General features: G+C 36.3%; 1 protein-coding gene across 1 annotated transcript; it reads left to right on the forward strand.

Moving 5' to 3' along the window:
• Positions 1-1,374: 1,374 nt before the first annotated feature.
• LOC140167603 (epidermal differentiation-specific protein-like) lies at positions 1,375-12,759 on the forward strand. Its single transcript, XM_072190901.1, has 6 exons — positions 1,375-1,389; positions 3,137-3,258; positions 4,310-4,436; positions 8,400-8,545; positions 10,480-10,606; positions 11,196-12,759. The coding sequence occupies exons 1-6, from the start codon at positions 1,375-1,377 to the stop codon at positions 11,706-11,708; spliced, it is 1,050 nt and encodes a 349-aa protein (XP_072047002.1). The 3' UTR covers positions 11,709-12,759.
• The last annotated feature ends 356 nt before the right edge of the window (positions 12,760-13,115 follow it).

The following is a 13,115-nucleotide window of genomic DNA, read 5'->3' on the forward strand; positions in this document are numbered from 1 at the left end:
ATATTTATTATTTTGATCCGTGTGTTAAGGAAACTGGAATGAGCGTTTTGAGCGTTTCGACAGCATTTTTTGTGGGACATTAGAGCACATCAGACATATCGAATTGCATTCTGAATACGAAGAATGGCCTTCTGATATCAAATAATTTTGATTTTTGAAATTCGCAATGTAGGCCTAATACACATTTTATGGCAAATCATTAAAATTGATATTTTTGATATTTAACAGTACTCAAGTAAACTTTATAAATCTGATGATTTCTACCTAAAGTGTATGTAGGTGGAATGAAAAGCCGACGATCAATTGAAAATTTTGACCTTTCGTATCGAAGATATGGATTTTTCCCAAAACACCCCAAAAAAATTAGGTCTTTTGGGGAAAAAATCCATATCTTCAATATGAAAGGTCAAAATTTTCAATTGATCGTCGGCTTTTCCTCCCAGCTACATACACTTTAAGACTATATCATTAAATTTATAAAATTTACTTCGAGGACTGTTATATCTCCAAAATGTGAAAAATATCAAATTTTAATCATTTGTCGTAAAATTTGTATTATATTGTGAATTTCATAAAATTATTTGATATCAGAAAGAAATTCTTCGTATTCAGAATGCAATTCGATAGGTATGATGTGCTCTCATGTCCCACAAAAAATACTGTAGAAACGCTCAAAACGCTCATTCCAGATCCCTTAATGTAAAATCACAATAAATTTCATATGCAATTCTGGTTTCGTGTTGTTCACTTCGTGTTAGCCATACCATTTCCCTTCATTGCTTTTTGGATTCCAACTCCGGTACCTCTCTCCTCCTTCCCTTTGGAGTATCCCAGGTAGGCATCATAATACCACGACATTCCTTGTATTCAGAATGCAATTCGATGTGCATGATGTTCTCTTAGGTCCCACAAAAAATACTGTTCAAACCTCGCTATCCGATCAATTAAAAGAATTTTTCAAAAAATATAGTCACGTTCATTGGACCAGAGAAGATGAGCTTTTCTCATCTTCTTTGCATGATTGGATAAGGTCGATTTTATGCGATCTTTATGGATTATAATTATGGATTATTCTGATTATTTGAATCAGGGTCGTCGCCAGACCATTTTCTCAGCTTTTTTTTTGTTCTGGTGTTAATAATGTGTCGAGCGCGGAGCGTGAGCACGCGATCCAGGGGCCCACCTTGGCTCCCTCAGGGTGGGGTCCAAAGGCGTACTGGGGCCACCGAGCCAGGCATGCCAAAGGGGGTAATTATGTCCAAATCGTCCCACTGACATTGACATGCTTAACTTAAATTTACTTAAAATAAATCCTTATAAAGTTTATAATTTGAATCATTAATTTCAGGAAAGGACGACTGGGAGACAAATACCATGGCAACCGCAAAAGTAAGTTTTACTTTCGTCTTCATAATTCAAATTACCAAACTTAATATCTTTACAAATTAATAAAGATTTTTAAGGCGACCCGATCTTTTGTTGGTCGAAAAATCGAAAAATAACACTGTTATGCAATTGCTTGATTTATTGTTGATAATGAGTAGGCTATGTATATACGTTTTACAAAAGTGTTGTTGTTTCAGCCCTCTTAATTATAACTCAACAATCACAAGACCTACAAAAGTATATCTGTGATATTTTAATTCTTCTACACTCGCTATGAAATGATCAATTGGTCACTCCATATCATATCAAGGAGCCCCCCCCCCCCCACACCTGACCCCCTCAGATTTGCTTTATATTTTACTCATATGTTGAACCTGTAAAAATATTAAAACCCTGCAAATTTGAGGTCTGTAACTCTTATGGATTTTCTGTGGCAGCCATTTAAAGTTGCAGTAGGTGGTCTAAATTTGGACCCAAAAGTTGCCCTTTAAATAAATTTCATCTGGGAGTCTGTGCCTTCTTTATAAAAAGAGACAGAGGTCTGAAACCTTGTATACACACTATAACTGCATGCAAAATTTGTCAAAAAGTAAAAAAAAAATGTAATTGCGCGTTGTGTCACGGGGTCATTAAATATGCAAGAAAAAATGTAATGTTTTGTAAACTGGCAAGTTTAGCCCCCCCCAAATTCAAATTTTGTCAGATTATTTATTTTTTGTTGTCACTGATGCTATATTGATACAGTGCATATCCAAAAAATTGAGCTCACAATTCATTTACATTTCGAACAGCGCCCTCACGAAGATGAAATTTATTGCAAATTAAACATTTTCAGGGGGCCCAAAGTCGATGTGGTCCACCTTCAAAATTTATAAAACATCACTTTTATATGACTACTAGTCTTAAATTACAACTTTGCTAAGTCCCAGTAATTGTCTAGGTTGACTGTACATACCACTAATATCACGCTGTATAAATGTCGGTAATTCCATTAGGAATTAGTCACATTTACAAAAAAACATTTACATGTTCTTTTTGCATGAGTGCTTGAAAGGGATGACATTTTATGTTATACGTAAGTTTTAAAGAATTAGATTTTCCAAATCAGGTCACCTTCCTTTAATTCTAAACATCTTTACAAAATTGAATGAATACCTAGATCCTAGACTATAATATAGGGACATTTTGGTGGGGCGTGGATTGAGTAATCATGGGACCGTGGGTGAGAGTTTTGACAAAAAAATCGACAAACATATTCACGCCCCCCCCCCCTCGATCGCGTCCGCTCAAAATTTCAGAATTCTGCCTTGTTTTCCCCTTCTTTTTACAATCCTTCAATTAAAAAAAAAATTAAATTCTGGTGTTTACACGCTTGTAATGTACTTTAGTCAATAAAGATACTCTGCAAAAATCAAGACTTTAGATGCTGTAGTTTTGCCGGAACCGTCGTTTTATTATTACGATGGAATTATTAGTCGAACACGTATGCACAGTACAGTGCGGGATACACATACACACACCCCAGAGGATCGTACCGTATTACAACCGCGGGAGTAACATGCATTGGCGCTAGTAGTAAATTCCAATTATCTATGCTTTACCTCACTTGTTCGGCTCAAAATTAAAAGGGGACATATCTGACAGTAAAAGCTAACATTTTATGGAAAATAAATACTAATCTATTTTTACAGAAATGTTATAATATGGCTTTAACTCATTGAATAATTTCATTCGTTCTTCTGCACATTAGATCGTCGTCTACCAAGACTCAGACTTCAAGGGAGCTTCACGTGAAATCACTGAGGATATAAGCGATCTGAATTCTGTCGGATTCAACGATAGAATTTCGTCAATCAAAGTCTTCGGCAGTGTGTAAGAAATATTTGCTCTTTGATTGTGTGTATAATGTGTTTAATGTGTAGTTTGATCAGCTCGTAATAGGCGGGAAATGTTGGGCTTTACCACTACGCCGAAAAGTAGACCCACGTTAAGAGTGCTATTAGTTGATTTATCTGGTCTATATTTTGTGTGTTAAAGAAAGACAAAGTATATGGGACTTGAATTAATAATTTGTGATGCTATAAGGCGAAATAATTCTCAAAATAAAATATTTTGATATTAATCCGCAATGTTATAATGCCCGCCGATTACGAGCTGATCAAAGTATTACCACGCATCCATGGCGAATCTGGGGGACTAACCATCCATCCCCATTCTTTTTTTATCTTTTCCACTTCCATCCCCATTCTTAGTAGTCTAGTACCCAGCTATTGTTCCCATGCACCCAGATTATGTATTTTTCTAACCTATTTCTTCGTAATCCTTAAAGTCCCTATAGTACACAAATTCTGTTGTTCCCAAAACAAAATATTGTCGCATAGGTGTGGGAAAGGTCATTAAACTTTACATGGGGTCAAATTGTAAACTTCATCAATTGTGTCGACAACATTACTAATGTATTCATCTGGTCAAAAGGATTCACAAATTGTATAGTTTTACCTATCTGGGATGTACCTTTCTTGAGTTATTACCAAAAAGGTCAAAGGTCAAGCGTTGACCTCTAAAGGGTCAAAATTTTAAAATTGCTCTAATCTTGATGAAAATGGTGTCAGAATCGTCGTTTTGATAAATGATCTTAAATAATTAGTTAGCAGTATGTAGGATGTTTCATAACCTAGATGATAATGATACAAATGAAAGGGAATAACCCAAAATAATTACGGTGGATTGCGTAACTGATGCATGCTTGTTCTTTATTCTCAAAATTACAAAAAATGACTTAGGCAATTAGCGTAGCAGGCTGACGATATAACGTAGCTCTGGTTAGCTCTGTTCCCACTCCACCTTCTAACTTTTCCCAAACATTCACGATAGCTTGTAATAACGGCCTAAAAACTATTATGTCATGTTTGTTTGAACTCAGATGGGTCGGCTACGCAGACACAAAATACGGTGGTAGACAATATATTTTGGAAGAGGGCGATTACAAAAATAGCAGCAGCTGGAATGGTTCAAATGACCAATTGTCTTCATTGAAGAGACTCAATACGGTAAGTAGCTGTAAGTTCGGTTTGCCCGAACGTGTTTAATAATGCTTTGTTTTAATGGCTATGCAGTTAAATCTATCGAATTTCAACTAAAAAAAAACTTCCAAGAACATCAATATATTATAAGGCTAGGCCCACTGCTAATTAGGTTTTACTGACTGAACAGAATTGACCATGTCTCACCTCCTTTTGCAACTAAATCGACGGTGGTAATAACTCTTGTAGCGAGCTACCAACGTTTGACCATAAATTGCCTCAGACAAAACTCACATCCTGGGAACTAAATACCACACAATGTCATTTTATGTAATTCACTGACCCATCTGTGTCATACACTGCCTCTAACCTCCTGGTGAAATGGTCAACTCATTGACAGATACTAACCCCAGGAGGGATTTCAAGTTGTGATCAATTCTGTTCAGGCAGATAAACCTAATGCTAGCATTAGCAACATGAGTACCACACCACTCTTCGCCATACATACATTCTCCCAGCCACATTTCCCTAACATAATATGAAATTTAAAAAAAAAATGATATTTATTTTGTCAGAGGCGACGGCGGGGTTCGAACCCACGCTGCACTGAGCCGCTATAATGTACACCTATACAGTATTGACGTAACACCAGCGCCTTAGATCGCTCGACTATCAGGGCTTGATGGTGTCATGATGAAAATTTAAAAATATAATCGCAATTTCATTACTTCAACATACCACGTGACAAGCAAAGACAGAAAACTACCATATTTTGGAATTTTATTTGTTTAAAAACATTAATGTGTATTAATAGCGCTCAATTGTTGATAACTGCGTGTTTTATATACAGAAATAGGACAATAAACGAGGCTATACACGCACAATAGTATATCGATTTTGATTCACACGTGCGCTACGAACTCGCCGTGTACTAAAAGCATAGATTATCAATGCGGCGTGGCCTACCATTTTTCTTGTAGCTTCTTTTATACACGTCGATGTTTTCATCAATTATACAATTAATCCACATTGGACCCCTAATTTATTTCAGGAAATAAAATATTAGATTACCATAAAAACGAAACAGTAATCATTGATGGGGTCTAATGTAATTTATACATAGAATTTTCAACGTTTTTTCTATCGCCATTCTCCTCAATTAAAAAAATATTTTGGCGTATATAAAATTGAAATAAAATTCTCTGCCTCATAAACGACATCAAATGTGCCACAATTGAGTATCACGAATCGTTATATATGATGTGCAGTTAATATTAATATTTTCTTTTATACAGAGGATGCTTCAGTTTTGACAAGAAAAATATTTTCTTGAAAACCCTCTCACTCGGTTATTTTAAAACGGTAACCACGCTTCCCTAGAATGTGCAATAAATTAGCATTAAAATTGTTCTTATTCTAACAGCAAGCGTTTCTAAAATGCAGTATGGCATGAGTACCAGAATGTTAATAGCAAACATGACATATTAGTAGTAAACCCGTCTCTTAGCCTTTTCGAAGTCGCCCCTTCAAGATTTCTTGCTTTTGATATTATATTGCTTTATCGATCGATTATTGATTTATTGATTGGAAGTGACCTTTGACCTCATTTATTCATAACGCTAAACAGACGGGTTTACTACTACTAATGTTGATGGCGGGAAATGAAAAATAGATAAAACGCATAGGTCCTCTCATTAATTGTCATCCCTTGTAAAAGCGCCCTTCCATTGGCGTGGACCCCCAGTAATCTACAGCATGTTGAAGCAATGAAGTTCAAATAATTAGGCCCCCTACATAGATGTTTGCACACACCCAAATATGTCTAAAGACAGCATTTATGTGTATAAGACTAATATATATCGAGTCACTTGATTCCAAAGTAGCCGGCGTTGGGAATAGGGCCTATATAAAACAGGGAAAATCTGTTCCAACTGACCAGCAGGGAATATAATTTGTAGCGAACATCATTCAAGGCCGTGTGCATGGTGTGCCGATGCTTTCGGATCGCATTCTGCTCGTCAATACTCAAATTGGTGTAGGGTCTAATATGAATAAGGGGCTGTGCAATAGTTATGAGCCCCGGGACACATCGTCCACGCCAGGTAAAAAAAATATTTTGTATTGGCATCAAAGCACATGTCTTTATAAACTGTCCTCCGGTTGTTTAGAGTAGTTTCTATTACAAAATAAGCTTAATACTTATACTCACCGCTCGGTGAGCGATTGGTTAAAAACAATCATTGGCTAGAAACAAATCGCTAATAGCTCAGAGATGTAATTAATTCAGCTATGAGTTTTCTAAACCTATTGTCACTGTATTGTTGAAGGTCGAGTCTTTCAATGTCTGTATAAAATAGTAAACTCAGGGACAATAATATCACATTCCTCCGTTGCATATTGAGATGAATTGATTTTATTCCTCGTTATAATGAAAATAGACTACATGTGGTGATCTGATGGTGTATGACATGATGCAGTCATGTCTACAGTAGAATTCACCACGACCTTTGCAGGACTTAAACCCCATTAAAAACTATTAAACCAAGATGACACTCATTGAAAACAGCTCAACTATGTTAAATCAGATCTTCTCTGGTTAAATCCACACTACACATGTTTCTGTTTTACCTGTGCAATGAACAATGAGCTGGTATTATAGTTTCAGTTGGGTGAACGATTATAAAGCAAACGCAAGGTAACAATACTGTGTGAGCCTTTGTTTACGAAATGAGACAATAGTCTGCATATTGTTAACCAGCATTCTTGAAAATGAGAAACATAATGGTTGAAGACTTAACACGGTTTGGAAATAATTTCTTCATATTTTTTGGTGTTATCTGTCGTTTACATATCCTTCCTAAAACACCAAAGTGCGAATATTTCCAAACACATAAATTAGCCAAAAATTTAGGACATGTTACAAAACTATATTTTCTAGAATTTCAGAGAGAACTTTAAATATTGGCCGGTTATTTTTCACACAGTGACCTTAACTAGGCAATGCCCTATTACCTATAACATACACTAAAACACCAAAGTGCGAATATTTCCAAACACCTAAATTAGCTAAAAATGTAGGACATTACAAAACTATATTTTCAAGAATTTCATAGAGTACTTTAAATATTGGCCGGTTATTTTTCACACAGTGACGTTAACTAGGCAATGCCCATATACCTATAAATTGCACTGTTTGTAGAGGTCACGCGTCAATGGTGAGAGTATACTGTGTATTATGTATGGGAAAATGGAAAGTAACTGCAGTATGATTATATTCTCAAATCCTTGAATATATCCCGTTATTTTTGGTATTTGTACAAAACTTTTGTAAGACTTGCAGTTGATGTTCTGAAAGAATATCACTGTGCTTATTGACAACCTAACCTGCGTCTTGAAAACAAAAACTGAAACTGCATTCGTAATGGGGAAGAAACGTATATTATTATCGTAACCGGTGGTGTGCTAGCCGAGTCGATCGGCCTTTCTCGAACAAAATCGCCATGCGTGGCTCTTGAAGAACTAGTGGATTCGCCCTACTATCATGGCAATTTCTAACACGAAGATATAGGGATGATGACGCTGTGCAGGAGGGGAGGAATTTCCAAATGGCGTGCCAACCCGCCACCCCTTTCGACCTGCCAAAATCGCTTACCCCCACTCTCGGCCTGCTAAAAATTCTTTGTTCCCTCTTGCACATGCCAATTTTTTTGATCTCTGTGGATCTTCAAATCTAACTTTAGACTTTTTAGCTCCTGAAGATAAGTCGAAAGCCAGTCAAACTATACTTATTTTAACTGATCAGAGGAACATTTTGGTATGGGTTAAAAAAAAGAGCAGTTTTTAATTTTGACCTCTGAATAAACTTTGACCTTGGAAATCTTGAAATGCCCCGTGGGACAATTCGACCCCCCCCCCCCCCATAATCTCATTTTGTACCACCTGCACCAACATTGTTCAATGATATTTTAATGTTTTTGTTCACTGTTCCAGGACAATTTGGGAGAGACTGGTAGCATTGAACTCTATGAACACGATAACTACGGAGGAAAATGCGAAACTTATGAATATGAGATTAACAACCTCAAATATTATAATTTCAACGATGATGTGTCCTCTATCAAGGTCAAAAAGGGAACGTAAGTACTCTGTTTTAATTTATTTGTATTAATTTTCTTGTTTTCATTACATTGTTAATTGCTAATGTTAATTAGAGGTGGCAGAATTCAGAAAAGTCGCGAGTCGTTACAGTCACTGATTGCGAGTGTTCCCCAAAATATCCGTAGATTAGTGACCTCTGAACCAAAGCAAGATCATCCATCAGAAATAACGGTAAGGCAGTATGCAGACTCCGAGTACGTGTAATATTTGATGTAACATATCTACGCTATTTCATCTAGTCCCATTCTATTTCCAGTACCGGGTAATGTTTAAGTTCTAACGAATGTTTGATGACGTAAAATCGATAATATGTTACGTATAATATCTGGTAGAAATATATTATCGATTTTACGTCATCAAACATTCATTAGAACTTAAACATTACTGGAAATAGAATGGCAATAGATTAAATAGCGTAGATATGTTACATCAAATATTTTACGTCTAATACTCGGAGTCTGCATACTGCCTAATAGTAAAATATTATACTTACAATAAAATTAGTGTGTCTCTTTTATAGGGGCGCACTATTAGATTTCCATGGATGGCATGGGGGGTTTCTGACAAAATAAACTTCGCCCACTGGTGACACGAAAAAAAAATCGCCCACTAGTGAGACGAAACAAATGACCTCACTGATGAATACAAAAAAAATTATCGCCAAAGGCAGCGAAAAATATTCCTCCTGACCCAAACTCCCATGCTACCCCCCCCCCCATCAAATGCTGCGTCCCTTATGTGAAACAAACTATACTGTACTGTGCACAAAAGTATCCGATCACTTAAAAAAACACAACATCTTAAATACACTAAAATAGTAAAATTAATTTACCAAATGAAGTAATCGCTAATTATGAGCTCGATTTGTAAACACGTGTAAAATCTAAACAACATTGTCAAACTTCAAAACAAAGTGTTTAATATCTAAACACAAGGCATGAAATTCCTAAACATGTTTAGCATTTAAACATGTTTACAAATCGAGGACAAGGTGGTGTCTAGAATAGTGTTTAATCTCAAGACACTGTTTTTTGCAGTGTAACTAACTACTCGATCCCTCCACGCGGGTGTCAACAAGTTTCAAATTATTTTCTTTTAAAATTCAACACTTTCAGAATTGTACATTTTCATGACCATAACCAGCATCAAAAATGCATTAAAAGTAAGCCTAGTATTGGTTCAGTGGTTCTTGAGATAGCTCTTTATATTTTGAGAAAATATCTCAAAACTTGTACTCCAAGAAATAAAGGCTCTAGATAGAACCCTTTTTTGTCCAGGAGAACCCTTCCTCTTGAACCTCTAAAAAGATTCTTTAATTTTGGAGAACCCTTAAGGTTCTCTAAAGAACCAAAAACGTTTCTGTATTACATTTTTGGGCCATTTTCGATGGTTTTGGAACCATTTTTGCTTCTTTAGAGAACCTCTAAAGGTTCCCTCCTTAGAAGACAACTTTGGAACTTTTTTAGAACCTTTATTTCTTAGAGTGTGGACTTTTATAAATGAAGAGCTTATTTCCAAACCGTGTTAAGTCCACAACCACATGTGTATCATTTACTTGTGTGATACAATCACAATTACTTTGACAAGTTTGACATTAGCAACAATGAGTTGTACCATCAACAAGCTATTATTTACCATAACAATGCTGCATAACAATATGCAGACTATTGTTCTCATTTGGAAAACAAAGGCATACACAGTATTGTTACTGTGCATCCATCCACTGTTTGCTTTCTAATGGTGCATCCAACTGAAATTAGCATCACAACCCATTGCAATATCGCAGAGGGAAATCAGACACATGGGTTTGTGCACTTAACACGGTTTGGAAATAAGCTCTTCAAATGTTGAAGCCTATAATCAGCATTGTTTAAGACCATTGACTTTTACATTGATTTCCTTACCTTTACAGGTGGATCATTTTCGATGATGCTGACTTCAAGGGTCGTCAGTACATCGTCACTGAAGGTTCCTATCCTGATGCGAAGAGTTGGAAAGGCTCCAACGACACAATATCATCACTGAGGCCAGTAAAAGAAGTAAGCTCTAATAACAATCACAATTAATCACATCAGCATGCAGCGACACACAGTAAAACACACAAGGAAAATAATTACGCACACAGAATGTATTAAAATTGCAAAACTCAATTTGCATGTGGGACCCGGCACCGGAAATTTCACCTTGTGATTATACGCCACTGTCGCTAAGATTGTACCGTACCATATTTAGGGTGTTTGTGATACAAGTGGGTTATGGATTTTTTTTTTAAATTAAAATATGTTAATAGCCAAATTTGTAGCATTCTGACAATTTCGGTTTGTCAGTTCATACTCACGCACATTATATACCGTAAACGTTCGCCTAATAGCGCACATGGGCACCTTTGCCTTTTGGTAAATTTCATGTGCAAATAGAGGGTTCCCTCTTCTGAAATTAAGGTTCCGTGCTCTTATTTGCTGGTGGGAATTTTACGGGAGGGCACTAGTAGGTTGTGCATAAAATTCCACTTATGTCAAGGGAACGCAACCTGGGGGAACGCATAGCGCTATTAGGCGAACGTTTTCGGAATAAGATTTGTTGTATATATTGTCTAAAGTAAACATCTTCAATTTTATATTTATCCAGCCTGCTTTCGTGACAGAAATCCTCAGTATGGAATTTGACATCGCTGCTGGCTTACTGAATACCACTCCTAAGGCTCTTGTCAATCTGAATCAAACCAACAACACTAGCGCTGTTCAGGAAGCTTCATGGAGCACCACACAGTCTGTGAGCACGACTAGAACCTACGAGTGGCATTGGGAAAACACCACAGCAATTGGGGTTGACACTACCTACAAAACCGGCGTGCCTATTATTGCCCAGGGAGAGATCACCATGAGCGTTGAAAACACTTTCTCTGTTGGTGAGGGTAGAAGTGAGGAGAATACGCAGACGGATGAGTGGACCGTTGAGTTACCTGCAAAAGTGCAACCACAGACCAGGCTAAACGTCCAGGCGATTATTCAGGAGGGCAAAATAGATGTGCCATTCAAGGCAATGCTGAAGAGAGGCGAGAAGATCTGGGAGGAGCTTGGTACATACAATGGCGTCCAGAGCTTCAATCTGCATGTAGAGTATAATGAAACACCACTTTAACATTATTAAGGCACACACAAAACAGGCATATTGATAATGACCATGACCGCACAATGTGTGAAATAAAACGTATGCTTAATTTGAGCGATTTAAAAAGCAAACAAAATTATTATTAGTTATCCTAAAAATAATTATTACCTCTCCTTTATTATTATCTCTTCTTACAATGACTAATTATAATTATACTTCCCAAACTTTCTTATGAAATAGTATAAACATAATAAAAAATATATTGGGCGTGGAGGGTGGGAAAACTTCCCGCGCGATAAATCTATCTCAACACTTTCGACGACAGACTGTGTTGTCACATATAGCCTTTTTAGAATGTTTTAAAAAGTATCCAATGAATTCTCTTGCCCCTCATTTTGACCTGCCAAAAAATGCTTACCCTCCTTATTTTTCCTCGGAAGATAATAATATTGCATGAGAATGTAGGGCAGATTAAACAGGGAAGTGCCACTAGGTGGTACTTCCTTTGTTGAAATGAATCTGTTTCATGGGCAGGTGGTGCTCAACACTAGAACCCCTTTTCTGAAGTTGAATAAGTTTTTATATAGTTTCAGGTATCCATACACCCCTTTTCCTTTCAGTTCAGTTTAGTTCAGTTTTTATTTCATCCATTCAATTATACATGTAAACATAATACAGAATAATAATTTCTTATGATATAGTGGTGCGGAACATTTTAAATTATATGACAAAAGTATGAGAAGCAGTGGATGAGGATGCCACTAAACGCACAGCGTGATGTTGTGGCACCCTATACATGTTTCAATTATCATGATTATACAATACTAAATAAAACAAATTTAATACATTAGAAAAACGAACACTGTATAATTTATAGTAACATATGGTGGATGCAAATTATAAGAAATCCAAGAATTTCACAAATTGAGCTTTAGATTTTAATATGTCTTTTGGTTCTATAACTTGTTACCAAATCAAGTACGTTACTGCAAAAGTTGAGATACAAATGCAACTTTACAATTTCCCAAGCTCTTCTATAAATGGATGATATACTTCTTTACAAAAAAAATCCTTTAAAAAAGGAATGGGGCGCCCAGTGTGAGCTTGGTCGTGATGTGGTGAATTTCATGGTGTTTAGATTTGGTATTATTATCTCTTGCAAACCCGGTGACACCTCATTACAGATTTATGACCTGTCGATAGGTTGTAAGAGGGGATAGCCTTTTACAAAAAAGGGGGGCTTTTGAAATTGAAATACGACGCGACGTGTGTTTATACGAGGTCAGAAACTCGGACTTTTTTATAAGTTGTATCAAGACTTTTTAGTGACTTTTATTATGTTATGGTGTATTTTAGAAATTAAATATTTTTGTCATTACTATATCCATGCGTTAATAAAATCTATAATTTTATAGCTCATACCAACTATGTCCATGA

This window comes from Amphiura filiformis, chromosome 13, assembly GCF_039555335.1.
Source record: "Amphiura filiformis chromosome 13, Afil_fr2py, whole genome shotgun sequence".
Classification (NCBI taxonomy): Eukaryota; Metazoa; Echinodermata; class Ophiuroidea; order Amphilepidida; family Amphiuridae; genus Amphiura; species Amphiura filiformis.